Genomic DNA, 15,680 nt, shown 5'->3' on the forward strand with positions numbered 1-15,680 from the left:
AGTTAAGATTTGGATATAGCTCCCATATATATTCTCGGCCGATTTCAATTATTTGACGCACCAATTTCAATGAAATATGAAAGTTGTGGCGGAATTTGGTGTAAAAGTAAAGTTTTTAAAGTTATATTTAAATCGGATCAGATTGGGATATGATTTTAATAAGAACCATTGACCCACAACGCCTTAGGCTAACACTAAAAAACAACACAACAATTAATTTGAAATACGCTTATTACGGGGAAGTATGTTGCTACATCGAATTCACTAATCGCAATATAAGTTGCCACTCAACTTCAAAAAATTACAGTTTCCTGCACGCTTGGTATTTGCTATGAAATAAATAAATCCAAAGGACAAACCCTTCGTGTATGCATGTCATGTTACTGCTTTTGTAATGATTTTGTTTATTAACGCATTAAAGTAGTGCAAATATTTTTTTTAATTTTTAAATTTTGTGTTTTTTATCCAACATATATTCGTAAATAAAATTTTGAATGCATATAAAATCAAAAAGGGGCGTATTATCCAATCGCTTATCTTCATTTTGCGACCAAAGAGCAACCGAATCCCTTTTATTTTATCACCGATACAAAAATCCTTTATGTGGCGCGAAAAAATATTTTTATTTATTTATTCTTCTTGACGTTTTACGAAATAAATGCTGCCAACTTTATATAATACACTCGAAAGTACTGCACTTTTCAATCGATCCGAAACTGTTACATAGTACCAGTTTAAATTCGGATCGAATATAACTTTCGACTCATTCGAGCTATCGAATCGAGTTACATAGTAACCCCCAGGTGTTTGAAATTTGGTTTTGTTCATTGAAAAGTAAAAGTATATATATTTGGCATTCGAGAGCATTTCTTCGTTTAACTTACATCAAAACGTGCGTAACTGACCTGTTATATGGTTTATGGTTCACAGATAATATTCACCCATTAGCTACAGAGTATATTTTAACTTTTAACTTAACTTTCATATGTGTTAGTTGGTTATTTTCAACCACATCTTGTGTTGAGGGCTAACCTCACCCCCTTAACATTTGCTTCCCGAATGTGCATATATATGTGTGTGTCAGTTTGTTTCTGCCCATAAATGTAAAGACAAATTTAATATAGGTCGGGCGTACTTTAAATGGAATTCATTTTAATTAAATTCAATTGCTTGTGTCCACTCAATGTGATTTATGGCCATTACTCACGACTGCAAGGAATAAAAATGAAATGGAGCCGAGACAACGTTAGTGGCCAACAATAGTAATACATAGAAACAAAATCAACTGAAGATAATGGCATGCAAGCATGGGTCACTCTCGGGGCCTTTATGTGAACAGTAATGTCATAACTTGGGACCACACCACACAAAAAGAGCGAGAAAAGCTTTGATGTTTCGACTACAAAAGAATCTCTAATCACAATACCATTCAAACATAAACTTCATTCATTGTTACCATTCAAACGCCGTAACGTTCTATGGCTTCCACACAATTGTGACGAAATTGCCCAAAGTCAAAAGTTGAATTTCTATAATTGAAAATTTAGTTGTGAGAATGGAAATGTAAATTTTGTAATAATTTAAATTGACTCTGTCATCGACAGTAGCAACGGCGTCGACGACGACAACCACAACAACAGCGTGCCAGCACTCGCCATAAAGGCAATCATGGCAATAATCGCCTAATTAATTGTATTTAATTGCAATATTTAACAATACAATTTATTAGATGATATGTGGAAGCCAGTTTTATTTGCAATTCAATATGTAAATCTGGCATTTGTGTTTGCAATGTCGCAGAACAATTATGACCACTTATTATTTTTCAGTGCAGTGCAGGATAGTTTGTTTGCATTAGACTCTGTATGTACAATAGTATTAATTTATATTCAAACAGATATGCAGAAAAAAAAAACTTTCGTAAAAAATAAAAAAATATGGAAAGTGAAGAAAAAATGTTAAATATGTTAATAAGAGATATTGGGGAAAATAGACTAGCAATGTTTAAATCTGAAAATAATAATTTGTGTTTTTTAAAGTAATTTAAGTATAAATGCATCCAGTGTCTAGATGCTGACATGCTGGTAAATTAAGAATTTGGTTGATAAATTCTTCAATAAATTATTTCTTTTTACGTCGAGTTTTCATACTTAATCTCCATAGACTGTTTTAATTCTATGTAACCTTATTAAATTTTCTGTAATAAGCCTTGTCATATTTAACAGGCTGATTTTATATGGATATATTTATATATTTTGGCAGTGCGATGTTGTCCAAGATAAAACTTAAAAACAAGGCTGCAAACCAGTTTCGAACCGATATATACGTCAACCAACCCATTGTCTGAAAAAAAATTAAACCGGAGCCAAAACTGTATTTTAATTAAAAAAACAAGTATGGTTCGGTTCAACAAGTGTGTCTCCAAAATTAGGAAATTATGTCCACACGTAAACCACGCTTGATTATCTTTATTATTAGTTCCTTATAACATGCTATTAAAATCATATAATTAAATATATATATATTTTTTTTTTTGTTTTAAATATGTTTTAAATTGCTTAAACTATTTTATTCAATTTTGTCTGCCAGTTTATGGATATGTATGTATTGAGACATAACACCCAACCCAAAACACCAAAAAGTGGTTAGCAGTCCTTCTTAAAAAAATATAAATACATAATTGCACAAAATAGTCTTTGTTCTACCATAATTTATAATATGTAATTTCCACTTCCTGATTCCAATATATTTTTTATGTTATCTAAATTAAATATTCAAATTTTAGATTCCGAGCTTTCAATTGTCTGCAAAGTGGCATGCTTACATTTGCTTCCATGATGCACAAATATTCGATTTTAGATCGAGAATTTTAGATCCTCTTCAAGGCAACATGTATCTGTACATTTCTTACTTCCTGAATACACAGTCAAGTGAGGCACATAGTCACAGACTTACCCCTAACATATATGTGACTAATGGAACCACTAGCAAATTATATTTTATACGCTCACATATTATTCTAACCGCAGACAGACAAACCTAAACCGCCATAAAATGTGGAAAAAATGTTCGTTTTTTTTTTTTTTTTTTTGATTTTCCAACACTTACCATGGTCAAAACGAACCTTTTAAACGCTGGTATTGAAATAAATTTTATTACGTTATTGCAGATGACATCGTACGATTTAAATGGTCATAAAATAAACATGACTACATACTCGTATGTATGTCGCCATGGATGTGCAACATGGTTAATGTTTTACAAATAACAAATAAACGTGGACAGTAATGGAAACATATATAAATTATTAGTAGTTTTATCTATCGAAAAGTCACTATTAATTATAGAATTCGAGTAAATGGCTTCTAAAGTAAAGTAAACGAAGGAAAGGCAAAACTTTTTGTTGTCACCCATACTAGCTGCAGTTCAAAATGTATATTATTATACTCTCAGCCATATGGCTAGGGTAAATAATACGGCAAAATCGTGCCTCATCGAAATAATGCTTTAAGACCCTAGGTCATTTGGAGTCGATCCAGCGATGTCCGCCCATCCGGTTTGAAGGGAGCATCCGATTTGGTTCAAACTTGGTACATCCCAATATTATTACCAAACTAAGATCGAGTTCAGAGATGGGCAATATCGGTCCACTTCTTTTACTATTTTACTGCACAGAAGGAGAAATTATGACCCGATTTTGCTCAAACTTTGCATATCCTAGTACTAGCTTCAGTACTAGGTCAGGTACTAAAATGGATAATGTCGGTCCACTCCTTCTGTTACCTCCCCCACAATGGGTCAAAATTTTGAATATCCATGGAGCTTATAAAACGCCAAAATAACATCCGATTCCATTCAGACTTGGCACATCTCAATATTTATACCAACACAATATTTGTTACAAAAAAAAAGAGATCGAACCATTCCTTCTGTTACTTCACAAAGGATCAAAGTTTTGCTAAATGTTGGATTTTCTTGTAATATTTCTATCCGTATTAGATGAAATATACAATTGGAATACTTCAGTCGACTATATCTGGTACATCGCGCACATTTTGACATTTTCTAAAAATTAGGAAGTACCAATATAGTGCAAACCTGGCACGTCACAATATATTTTCCTTCAGAACCTACTCCAAAAAGGGTCAACAATTTGAATATATTTAAATAAGCGAAGGGTATACATCTGTCGGCAAAACCGACTGATACTTTTTAACTTGTTTTTTTTTTTTTTGGCTTCAAATAATTTTGAATTCGATAATATGCACGATTTGCGGAACCTTCTTAGTTTAGCAACTTAGCAACTCTACATATTTGCGTATTAGGCTTAAGCACTGTTTAATTTACAATCGGAAAGAATATATACGTATATGGGAAATACGTATTTGGTAGGGGTACTTGTGGTCTGCATGCAATAACTTGTACCACATTGAAATTGTTATTGGGAAAATACAACGAGATTGGAAGATTTAATAAAAGGATAAAACATATATGTGAGAGACATATCTGAATTGAGTTTTGCGGAATTCGATAGAATAACTTCAAGCATGGCGGATAAGTTGTATTGTTTTAACAAATTATCTTAGTTCTTGCAGGTTTTGCCTGAGTTCTGTTTGTTTTATTTTCTAATATTGTTTTGCGAAACATAATGAACTTGGAGACAAACTTACCAGACAGGTCTGCTCAATCATTATCAACTATTATTAACTTTTTTAATTACTGTAAAAAGTGAATCTTTCCCCACTTTATCTCCCAACTGTTTAATTTCATTTAAACGATTTATATTTTCATATTTTCTTTCCATCATACAGTTTACAAGTAAATCTACTTAAGATTTGCACAATGACTTGCCAAATTGTGCACTTGAAATACTTTGACGAGGTCATTTAAAACCAAACATAGCTTGGTGTTCCGATGTAATGAAGAAAAAGAAACAAAAAAAAAACGCAAGCTCACGTCCGCCTGCACCCAGCCAACAAGATTCTCTTTTTGCGACATGTCCTTAAGGTGAACCTCGTGTGAATGTGCGTAACATTTTCACGTGCTATACTTTTTTCACGAATGTGTGCTGAGATAATAATTACAGCCTTGTTTAAATTTACAACACGTATATTATGAAACAATCACTTAATTACAGTCGAGTCGACTCAGGTCAGGGAAAGAACCCATGAAAAATGTCGTGTCACAATGTTATGAAAACTCTGACATAGGTGACTTTTGTCTAAAATGGAAGATTTTCTATGGGGGTGGGGTGAGTTAAGGTAGATTAATATAAATTTCACTTGACTTATTGTCGCAGTGTAAACTTTGGTAATTTGCTGGGTAGGAGTTTTGTGTCAACAAAAAAAGTCGATTAGAAATTGCGAGGATTTCTTTCATTTTAATTATGTTGTTGTTTTCATTTCTAACATGGCATTGTCAAGGTGTAATACACACATGTAAGGATGTGTGTGTGTGTCTTGTATTTGTTGCTGTTGTTGCCCTCCTGTCGTATTTGAATAAATAAAATAAAATACGTGATTAACTGTTTTATTCCACACGTACGTACGGACGTACATACCTACATAGCAATAAGATGCGTGCAAAGTGTGCAGTGCCACAAAGCCTAGTCGACTTGAACACAGCACATGTGCCACGAACCCACCTACTATGCATGTATTTCCAAGTTTGTACATATGTTCGTAGTATCTTACAGATCTCAATTAAAACTTTTCAAATCATTACAGCAATCACGTTTTAAAACATCGCAACTTCCTTTCCCATTTCCATTGTGACTTTTTTTCTAAAACCCATAAAACCAACGTCATTAGTAGTTGACGCTTTTGAGCCAGTGTTGCCTATGGAGGTATTTGGAAAAATCACACAAGACGATAGAGATTAAATAAAGGCAATCCTATCGTCTGTAAACATTTGAACTTAACTTTTCATACACAATGCGTTTCAATTTCATTCAGATACACCTATTTAACTTTTATGGTGTACATATTTTGGCAGCAGCCTAAAATGCAAACATTTTTTTTTTGGGTTATTCAATAAATAACTATAAGTCAATAAATAACTATGCTATATAAAAAAACCATTTTAATTTTTTCGACCAGCTTTCACTTCGTTTTGGCTTGCCGATATTTCGCAGTTGTTTGAATCTGCTGGTAATGCAGAAATTACTTTTTCGCATTAGCGTCTAAATAGTAGTAGCTCTAATTTAAAAATAATAATATTTATTATTAGCATAATTGTTATTGCTCATATATTTGTTACTATTATTAATCTATCTATATATAAAAAAATCGTGTTAGTTACTACGCTTATAACTGAAAAACCGCTGGTCTGATTTTAACGGTTCATACAAATTCGGAATTGTGTCTTTGCAGACAAGGATAAAATCCAAAAAAAATCGCATAAAAATGTGACATTTCAACATTTTCATTTTGTCTTTTGCAATGCACAATCGTAATGTTTTATTTTGCATAATTTCTTTCATTTGGATTTACTATTTTCGAATGTGCATTTGTAGTGTATATTAAGTTCGTCATTCCGTTTGTAACTCATCGAAATAATTATTTTAGACCCAACAAAGTATATATATATAATAAGAATATAAGACGATTTAGCCATATCCGTCCGTCTGTCCGTCTGTTGTAATCACGCTACAGTCAAAACGAATTAAGATAGGTAGCTAAAATTTTGCACAGATCTATCTTTTGTCTGCAGGTCAAGTTCGAAGATGGGCTATATCGCTCCACGATATCGTATAGCCCCCATATAACGGTACCCCCCGATATTCGGCATTTTGATTATTTTAGCCAAATTTTTCAACGGAATTGTCTGAAATTCTACACAAGGAGTTCTTTGTGAGCACTTTACCCCTGAAAGAGAATCGTCCATATAGGTCCACGATATCGTATATCCCCCATATAACGGTACTTCCCGATATTCGGTATTTTGATGATTTTAGTCACATTTTTCAACGGAATTATCTAAAAATCCACACAAGAAGTTCCTTGTGAGTACTTTACCCCCTTAAAGAGAATTGTCTATATAGATCCACGATATCGTATATCCCCCATATAACGGTACTCCCCGATATTCGGTATTTTGATGATTTTATCCACATTTTTAACGGAATTGTCTGAAAATCCACACAAGGAGTTCCTTGTGGGTACTTTATTGCTTGAAAAAGAATTATCTATATGGGTCCACGATATCGTATAGCCCCCATATAACGGTACCCCGCGATATTCCGTATTTTGATAATTTTAGCCAGATTTTTCAACGGAATTGCCTGCAATTCTACACAAGGAGTTCTTTGTGAGCACTTTACCCCCTGACAGAGAATTCTCTTTATACGTTACCGATATTCGGCATTTTGATGATTTTAGCCACATTTCTTAACGGAATTGTCTGAAATTCCACACAAGGAGTTCCTTGTGAGTACTTTATCCCCTGGAAGATAATTATCTATATAGGTCCACGATATGGCATAGCCCCAATATAACGGTACCCCTCGATATTCGGTATTTTGATGATTTTAGCCACATTTTTTAATGGAATTGTCTGAAATTCCACACAAGGAGTCCCTTTTGTGTACTTTACCCCTAGACATAGATTTGTCTATATAGGTCTACAATATCGTGTATCCCCCATATATCGGCTCCTTCCGATATTAGGTATTTTAAAGATTTTAACCGCATTTTTAATGGATTCTATTTTATTTATTTTTTTTTCAAAATTTTCTAATGTTTCAAATGGTGGAGGGTATTCAAAGTTCGCCCCGGCCGAATTTATTGCTTTTTTACTTGTTTTTTTTTTTCAATTCTAATATGATGTGTAGTCTTTTTGGGAAGTATAATGCGACAACGGACAAAACTGTTATATTATGTGTTTATTGGGTAAGTGGAACTATACGAAGAGAATAAGCTATGAACAAAAAAATAATATTTTATCGTTTACAAAAGGATTTTTTCAATTTAATAGACTTTCTTAATTTGGCTCGATTTCTTGAGAACTGAAATTGCAGGCGGGTAACATTGAAGTATAGCACAGAATTATGTGCTGGCGAAACGGAATAGATGATGTCGAAATAATTCAACGCGGTCACACCAAAGTTAAAGGATAATTACTTTTTCAGAATTGCTAAAAAATCACGAAAAAAGAGATTTCATTGCAAAAATACTAAAATCAATGGAACATAACTACAAAATAATAGTACATTCTATGTTAAAAATCAGGGAACAGGTTGAAGATTTTTTCTTTTTTTTATTTCTTTTTTTTTTTTTTGACAATTGTATATAATGTACCATTTCTTTCAATTCGACTTATCATATTTTGTTCAATCGCTTTTTTGTGAACAAAATATACAAAAAAAGGTTATTGTTAGTTACTACGTTTATAACTCAATAACGACTTTCCTGATTTTGAAAATTCACAACATAGGGCTTCAGCAGGAAGATGCGAACACATTCAAACAAACAAAAATGGACGACACTGCTGTTTGGGGCTCAAAAAGTGGACCTTCTTCTTTCATAATCCGTCCAATGACAACTCATAATGCAAAATGGGAAAGCAATCACTGAAATACCGAATAAAAAGAGGCCGTGCAATATGTGGACTATGCAAAACGCAGGTACCGTTATAAGGGGGACTATGAGCAATAGTTAGTAATTGCATTGAAAAAAAGCCAATCTGGGGTTTGGGAAATGCCAAGTGGATAGTACAATGTTAGCAGATCAGAAAGGTTTTGGGTTCCCAGGTTTTTAAGATTTTGCTCTAAACTTCGTTTGCTCTAGTGTCTTGAATTTGATATAGTGCTATGGATTACAGGTGGAATTTGTACAAAATATGTGTCAATTTTATTTAGGAGTATACCCCGATTTCAAGTATTTTTTTTTTTTTTTTTTTTTGCCCTAATTTCAGCTATTTCCGGGGTCTTGGCCAAACTTAGCTAATATTATCAAAATATATACGAAGACATTGACATTCTTAGACAATTTTCTGTCCTATGTTGTAGTAACCATTACCAACTTAAAAAAATTGAAACAATTCCGGTTTATAATGTTGCTAAAATCATCAAAATGGCAAATAAAGAGAAGTACCGTTATACGGGGGCTATACGAAACTGACATGGCCCATATTACAAACTTAACCTATCTCCTGGCAAAATACACATGCGTAGAAAATATTAACCTTCCATCGCAGGTCGTTCCAAAATAGCGTGATTACAGCAGAAAGACAGACATCACCTATAAGTTTACGCTGATCCAGAATATATGTACTTTGCAGTGTCTAACATGAGTATTTCGAGGAGTAACAAACGAAAATACAAATTTAATATACCCTCCATAGAATGGTGGAGGGTATAAAAACTGAGCCGTGCTCTTAAATGGAAAAAGAGGGCCACGTTTGTTAAAGCACTTTAAATCACCGGTACGTGAACATGCTTGTGAATTGCTTTAAAAAATGGACATTAAAGACTAAAACTACGGGCCGGCAAATCGGACCGGGCCAGCTAGTATTATACATATTATAAATTTTATCATTATTATAATTTTAATTGATTGACGTTCAAACATATGTCTGGAACCATTGTTTCTTTCTAACGATATTTAAAAACTCCGGATCATACGAAAAATTAAACCTGCGAGGTTCATAAAAGAAGTATAACATTTTTAAAAATATTTGTGCCACTGGATCTAGCCAACTGTAATCGGCACTTGCAGCAAACGCAAAAGTAACACAAACGTTTACGTCGAAATTCCTTGAAAAGGAAAAGAGTGCGGAACCATATATAAAATGTTGTCACGATAAGACATCAAAATGACAGCATTCAGGGATTAAAGTGAATACCCTCGATGACACGGTGTACAAATAAATGGGCATTTATGATTGATCGATGCAAGCGGTGGAACTGAATCTAAACACAGATGATGATGTCTTCACAACTCCTATGCTCTTGATGTGTGCGGTTAGAAACAATAATAGCAACACCAGCGTGGTGTCGCTGATTACTATCAAAATCGGACTAAGGACATTAACGATTACTTTGCAGCTAGCTGGTGACATGCCATGACATGTGGTTTACAATCTTTAATGAAATCTGAGATCCACTTCAGCCATTCAGAGTAAATAAAAAACTGGCGCTATAACTGGAGTAAACAATTAAAAACTACGGCTTGACAAACACTATCTTTATTCGCCTACTCTGTGTCACGTCAATGCTTTCCAACAGCCACCATTGAGATCCATCCATCCAACCTACATGCATGCAGATGGATTACTCGCCCATAAAATATGTTCTGGATTTGGGAAGTTGATTAAGTTATCTGGCGTTAGTTATCTAGTCCATAATAAATAAATCAAATGTTACCGTTTTGTGTAAATAAACTGTAAATTTCTCCGGCTACCATTCGTGCCGATGCAGTGATGTTTGTTGACATTACTTCGTCTGCCATTGGAAACCTCCTTTACTCTCTGACACATAAATTTGGCATTTGGGTTAACTCTGATAAGAGCGGAGCAGGTACTCGTCATACTCATAGTGGCCCAAGTTTGTTTGTTTGGCAAACCCAAGTAAGGCCGATATCGTTTAGCTTGTAATACATTTAGAATGTTGATTCGACGATAGTGGTGTCTAACAAGCGAGAAAATTTAACGTTAAATCGTGCAGAAGTATGTAAGCACAACGCGTTTGATTGTTCTTTGTATGGCGCTGACTGGTTGGAGTTGGAGTATATTGCGCCACTCTTGGCTGGCTAACCCATCATTTGGAAACTCAATAGTTCATAAATCCACCGAAATACACACACAACACCACTACATAAATAAACAAATAAATCAAATCAGTCATTCAATCATCGATCGATCGATCAATCACATTTCTGTTTACCCAAATGGCATTTGAAGATTTACTAATTTCAAAAATAAACATTTCCCATTAATTTACAATGGCAAAGCACTCAAAGCGCAAGAACTTATCTGGGCAGCGCACAATTACAGTTGTCCCCATATGGTGCTGTTGAATTGAATAATTATCCCTCCAAGTAAATTATCAGTATTGAGTTTTCAAACGGATTTTTATGTCACAACATATTTAGAATTATTTGTTTCGTTGTTTGCCATCCAGCAGCAGTGGTAGTAGTATTTGTCCTGACAACATGAGTAACAAAAATTCAATTTTATCTCAAAATGTTTGCAAACAACAAATGCTATTCCAAGTGCGGTACAGTCGACTACACATAAGCGCAATTTGTTTGTGTGGAAATTATTGGTTGAAATAATATTATTTTGAAAATTGTCGAACTATAAATTATACATGTTGATCCTTAAACATGTGCGAGCAATAAATTAGCTTCATAAGGGGTTTGATTTATTTGAACGACATACCTGTCGCACATTTTCTTAAACAGTGTCACATCTCTAAAAATTCAGATTTTAAGAAAAACTAATTCACTATTCAAAGATTATCGGGCACAAATTATTAGACAATTATTTGCAAAGAGACCAACTTGAATATAAAACGAGCAAAAAAGCAGTAAATTTGGCCGGGCCAAAGTTTTAATAACCTCCACCATATGCAAGGAATTTGCAAATTTTCAAAAAAAAAATTGAAAAATACTACGAAAGTCATAAATATATAGAATATGGAGAGTTAGCGTTATATTGGGGCCTACAAAGACGTGGGCACACATAGGCAATTTTCTGTCACAGACGGTAGTACCAATTAGGAAACTCAAATACGAAATTTGAAACAATTCCAGTGAATAATGTCGTTTAAATCTTCCAAAATACCAGAGGTAGGGAGGTACTATTATATGGAGGCTATACGAAGACGTGAATCTACATAGACAATTTTCTATCACAGATGGTACTTCAAATACGAAATTTTATACAATTTCGATGAATAATATCACTAAAAAAAAGAAAAATCAAATATAGGGGGTTACCGTTATATGGCGGTTATACGAAGACGTAGACGTTTAAAATTGTGACTAAAGTAGCCAAAAAACCTTAAATCTGTCGGTGCAGTTATATGAGGGCTATACCAAATACCTGCAAAAATTTTATCGACCTACTTCATTTCGTTCGAAAGGAAGAGTGATTTCCTCAGACGGACGGACGGACAGACGGACGTCGCTAAATCGACATCGAATTCTATGCAGATCAAAATGTAGGTGTTACAAACGGAATGACAAACTTAACATACCCTCCATTCATATTATGGTTGAGGGTATAAATAAACTTTGGCAAAAATAATTAACATAAACAAACAAATTAATCAAAGAGAAGAACAGATCTCACCCACACATATACAAACATACTGTTTCTCAATTTCTTTCTAAACTCATCAATTCCTTTATAGAAAGGTTCGTTACAAGCCCTATATAAAGTCGATCAATAAGCCTATCTCCTCACTAAGTTTTTGCTGTCAAAGTGATGACAATTAACAATTTGGCTTAAAAATCGCTACAACCGCTACCCTAAACAGCCAGAGTAGCAATTTAAAAAAGAACATCGCTACAACTTTTAAACAGTGGTTTTTATGCGTCAAAAATCACCACAACTTGGCATCTTTGTTGAATGGCTCTTAAACCAATGTGCTGATATCGACTGCTCTTTTCATAACGTCCAATTTTGGTCGCGTTAAGGATTTTAGTATCTTCGGATTAAGAATAATCAAAATTGAAGACTTTGTATGACAAATATTATTTGTTTCTTTATTCTGTAAACGTATGATTCATTTTATTTTGTATGAAAACGATAGATTAAATGAGAGCGCGTGAAGTTGAAAGTTGAGTTTTTAAAGCTTCCCTATTACGAAATTTTTTACATCTTAAGCATCATTCCAAATTTTTAGGTCGATAAATACAAAGTACATACAGGCGAAATTGTGCAGATCACTACTTTCAGAGTTTCTTAAATTTAACAGTTGACAGCGAAAGGACGATCTTTGTTTTATGGTTCCATGTAAAATCAATTATTTCAAGAAGCTAGAGTACGAGTAGTTTTCAAAGGAGCAAAATAAATTCTAAAAAAAATCCTTGAATAATATTTTTTTACTCTGCCGACGCATTTTTAATGCAATGAAATAATTAAGCTTTATCTAAATGCGTGCGATGAAGATTTGTTATTTATATTGTAGCAGACCAATTGCTTTACAGAATGGTTCGAGCTGATAGTCCTTGGGCGTGTAGAACGCCGGTCCTTTTGGATCGTAGACCCAACTGTCGTGAAAACGACAATAAAGAGCATAGATTCTAGTCACGTCTTCACGAAGGAAGAGGAATAATATGGTTTTGGTTAGACATAGACAGACTGGACAGAACAAAGAGGGTGGTGGTTAATGGAATTTTTTATTAAAAATGAAAAGTTCTCAAGTTGGCGTGTTCCTTAAGGTCGATTATTTTCTTTATTTTAATATTATCCAATCGAATGACCTATCATGTTTTTTAAAGCTTTCAGTCCGTAGAAAGTTTATTTGTGGAGAAATCTATTTTGAATGTAGGTATTTACTTTCATGCTGCATGGCAGAATAATATGTATCAATCTAAATATTACAATTGCAATCATTTGAGAAAACTTCATGGCAAAAAAGTACAATATTGTTTATAATTCGGAATTCCTGTAGAAATTGTAGTAAAGTCGTTCAGTCGGCGTTCGCTTTTATTTTTATTTAAAATATACCACTCATGTGGAAAATTTATTTGAAAATGAAAGATAAGTGTCATGGGGGCTAACTTACACACGCCTAGTATCCTTTATGGCAACTGATACGCTTATTCTTTTTAATATTATCTAATTTTCCCATGAAAATAGGTAAAAATGAATGAAAGGTAAATGACGTCCATTATCGAAAGGCTTAAATTTAAGGTTCCCCTCTCTCGAAAATGCAATTTTCTGTCTAGCAAACTTTTCTATTGATATGTGTATTTTCCTTAAATCTTAATCAGTGCCAGGACACTCATTTCTGTCTCAATTCGTAATCCCGAAAACCGAGGAAGATAGCTTTGCATGCTTTACGTTTATATATACATACATATTTAAAATTTCCGTTAGCACTCACCTATTAGACGCATAACCTCGTGCAAATTTAGATAAACATTGAGATGGCCCTGGACAAGGCTACACAGAGCTAAACATAATAATCCAAGGATGGTCACTACGTGAAACATTGTCAATGTGTCAACAATTAACTGCTGTGAGTTAGTATAAATAACAATTTAATTTAAATAATTCTTTCAATTTCTTTTTTTTATGATTTATTCTTTTTTCTTAATGAAATCCTTAATGTGCTCCAAAAATATAGATTTTTATTTCGTTTCTTACAAATTTCACTTTTATGTTTATAAAAAAGACAACAAATTATTGTATTTTTGCACGTGTTGTCAACAATATTATAATTATTTTTTTTTCCTTAAGGACTCTTAATTTTTATTTTTTTTTATTATTTATGCACTTTAATCCAGTTGGTGTAATCTTCCGCTGACATTTCGAACAATGTGTCCAAATCCGTTCGAATGATACACGAGCCGTTAAAGAGATCTTTTAAGTTGTTTATTGTATTATTGATGTAATGTTACTACGGCCGTACTGCAGGCGATGGCAGTGTTAAATACGTTCGATTTAATTTTTTTGTTTGGTTTTCGTCTCCGTTGATGTCGTTAACAATATCCGAAAGAGGAGCATCATCCGAGTTTTTAATGTGCACACCGTGACGAGTTTCCAAGAACTGTCAACTGGATAAATAAACAAATCGCATCTGAGCCAAAAGATAGTCCGTCCAAGCAACCCGCTATTGAACACCACCACAACGACAACAACAAAAACACAACATAGACTGGAGCGCTTATGAAGCGCCAGCAGCATAGAAAACATTTACAATCCACAAGACATTGCATTTTGGTGGTGGCAAGAGAGGTTCCACTACACTTACCATGGGAGTATAACAGTTTCATTTCCTCTCTTGCTGGCTGGCATTCTCCTTCAACAGGCATTGTTCGTTAGTCCCCTTTGGTGCTGAAGGGGAAATCTTATATTGGCAGCATTTTACTGATTTTTTTTTCCTACATGAGCTGCCATCTGTTGGAAAATCATAGTATACTCGATATAACAGATTTTTTGTTTTGTTTTGGAATGCAAGAAAATAGGGGGAATTTCTCCCTTCACAAAATTTTAAACATTGTGGATTCTATTATAATGAAACGGATTTTCACATTTATTTCATTATGTTTTATCTCAAATGAGTCATAAGAAGGAAAGTTTCACACTTACATTGAGTTACACTCACTATAAAGGTTGAAGAAGTCTAATTGTTTAACTGTACCCAATATTGGAAAAACTTTCAAACAATATTTTTTGGAATTAATAAAAATAGTTTAGAGCAAAAAAATAAATAAAAATTAAGCCGAGCCTTGCTGTGGGATTTGAATCGCGGACCTCGGTGTGCAGCCAACTAGAAGTTGCCGTCTCAACGTCCTCCTCCAGCAGCACTATAACAAGTTTATGCATTGGAAGCAATGTGGTTGTTGTGGACAAAAAATCCATCACTACAAAAACTAACTTTGATGTGAAAAAGATTTGCCAATAGAACTTGAGTCGAACTTGGAGGGTTTCTGGTGTTTAATTCGCATATGCTTAATCGCAATATGTTCGAACGAATTACCACTTTCCAGAGAAGCGCCCTTGTA

The 15,680-nt window shown here is 33.8% G+C and overlaps 1 protein-coding gene across 1 annotated transcript in view; it reads right to left on the reverse strand.

Moving 5' to 3' along the window:
- LOC101900851 (tyrosine-protein kinase Drl) overlaps positions 1–14,819 on the reverse strand; it is a 46,599-nt gene extending 31,780 nt beyond the window's left edge. Inside the window, exon 1 of the mRNA XM_005184479.4 lies at positions 14,057–14,819. Within this exon, the coding sequence (XP_005184536.2) occupies positions 14,057–14,165 (109 nt within the window). The 5' untranslated portion in view covers positions 14,166–14,819. The remainder of the gene's footprint in view (positions 1–14,056) is intronic.
- Between the last annotated feature and the right edge of the window lie 861 nt (positions 14,820–15,680).

The sequence above is a fragment of the Musca domestica genome, unplaced genomic scaffold (assembly GCF_030504385.1).
Source record: "Musca domestica strain aabys unplaced genomic scaffold, Musca_domestica.polishedcontigs.V.1.1 5, whole genome shotgun sequence".
In the NCBI taxonomy this organism is placed as follows: Eukaryota; Metazoa; Arthropoda; class Insecta; order Diptera; family Muscidae; genus Musca; species Musca domestica.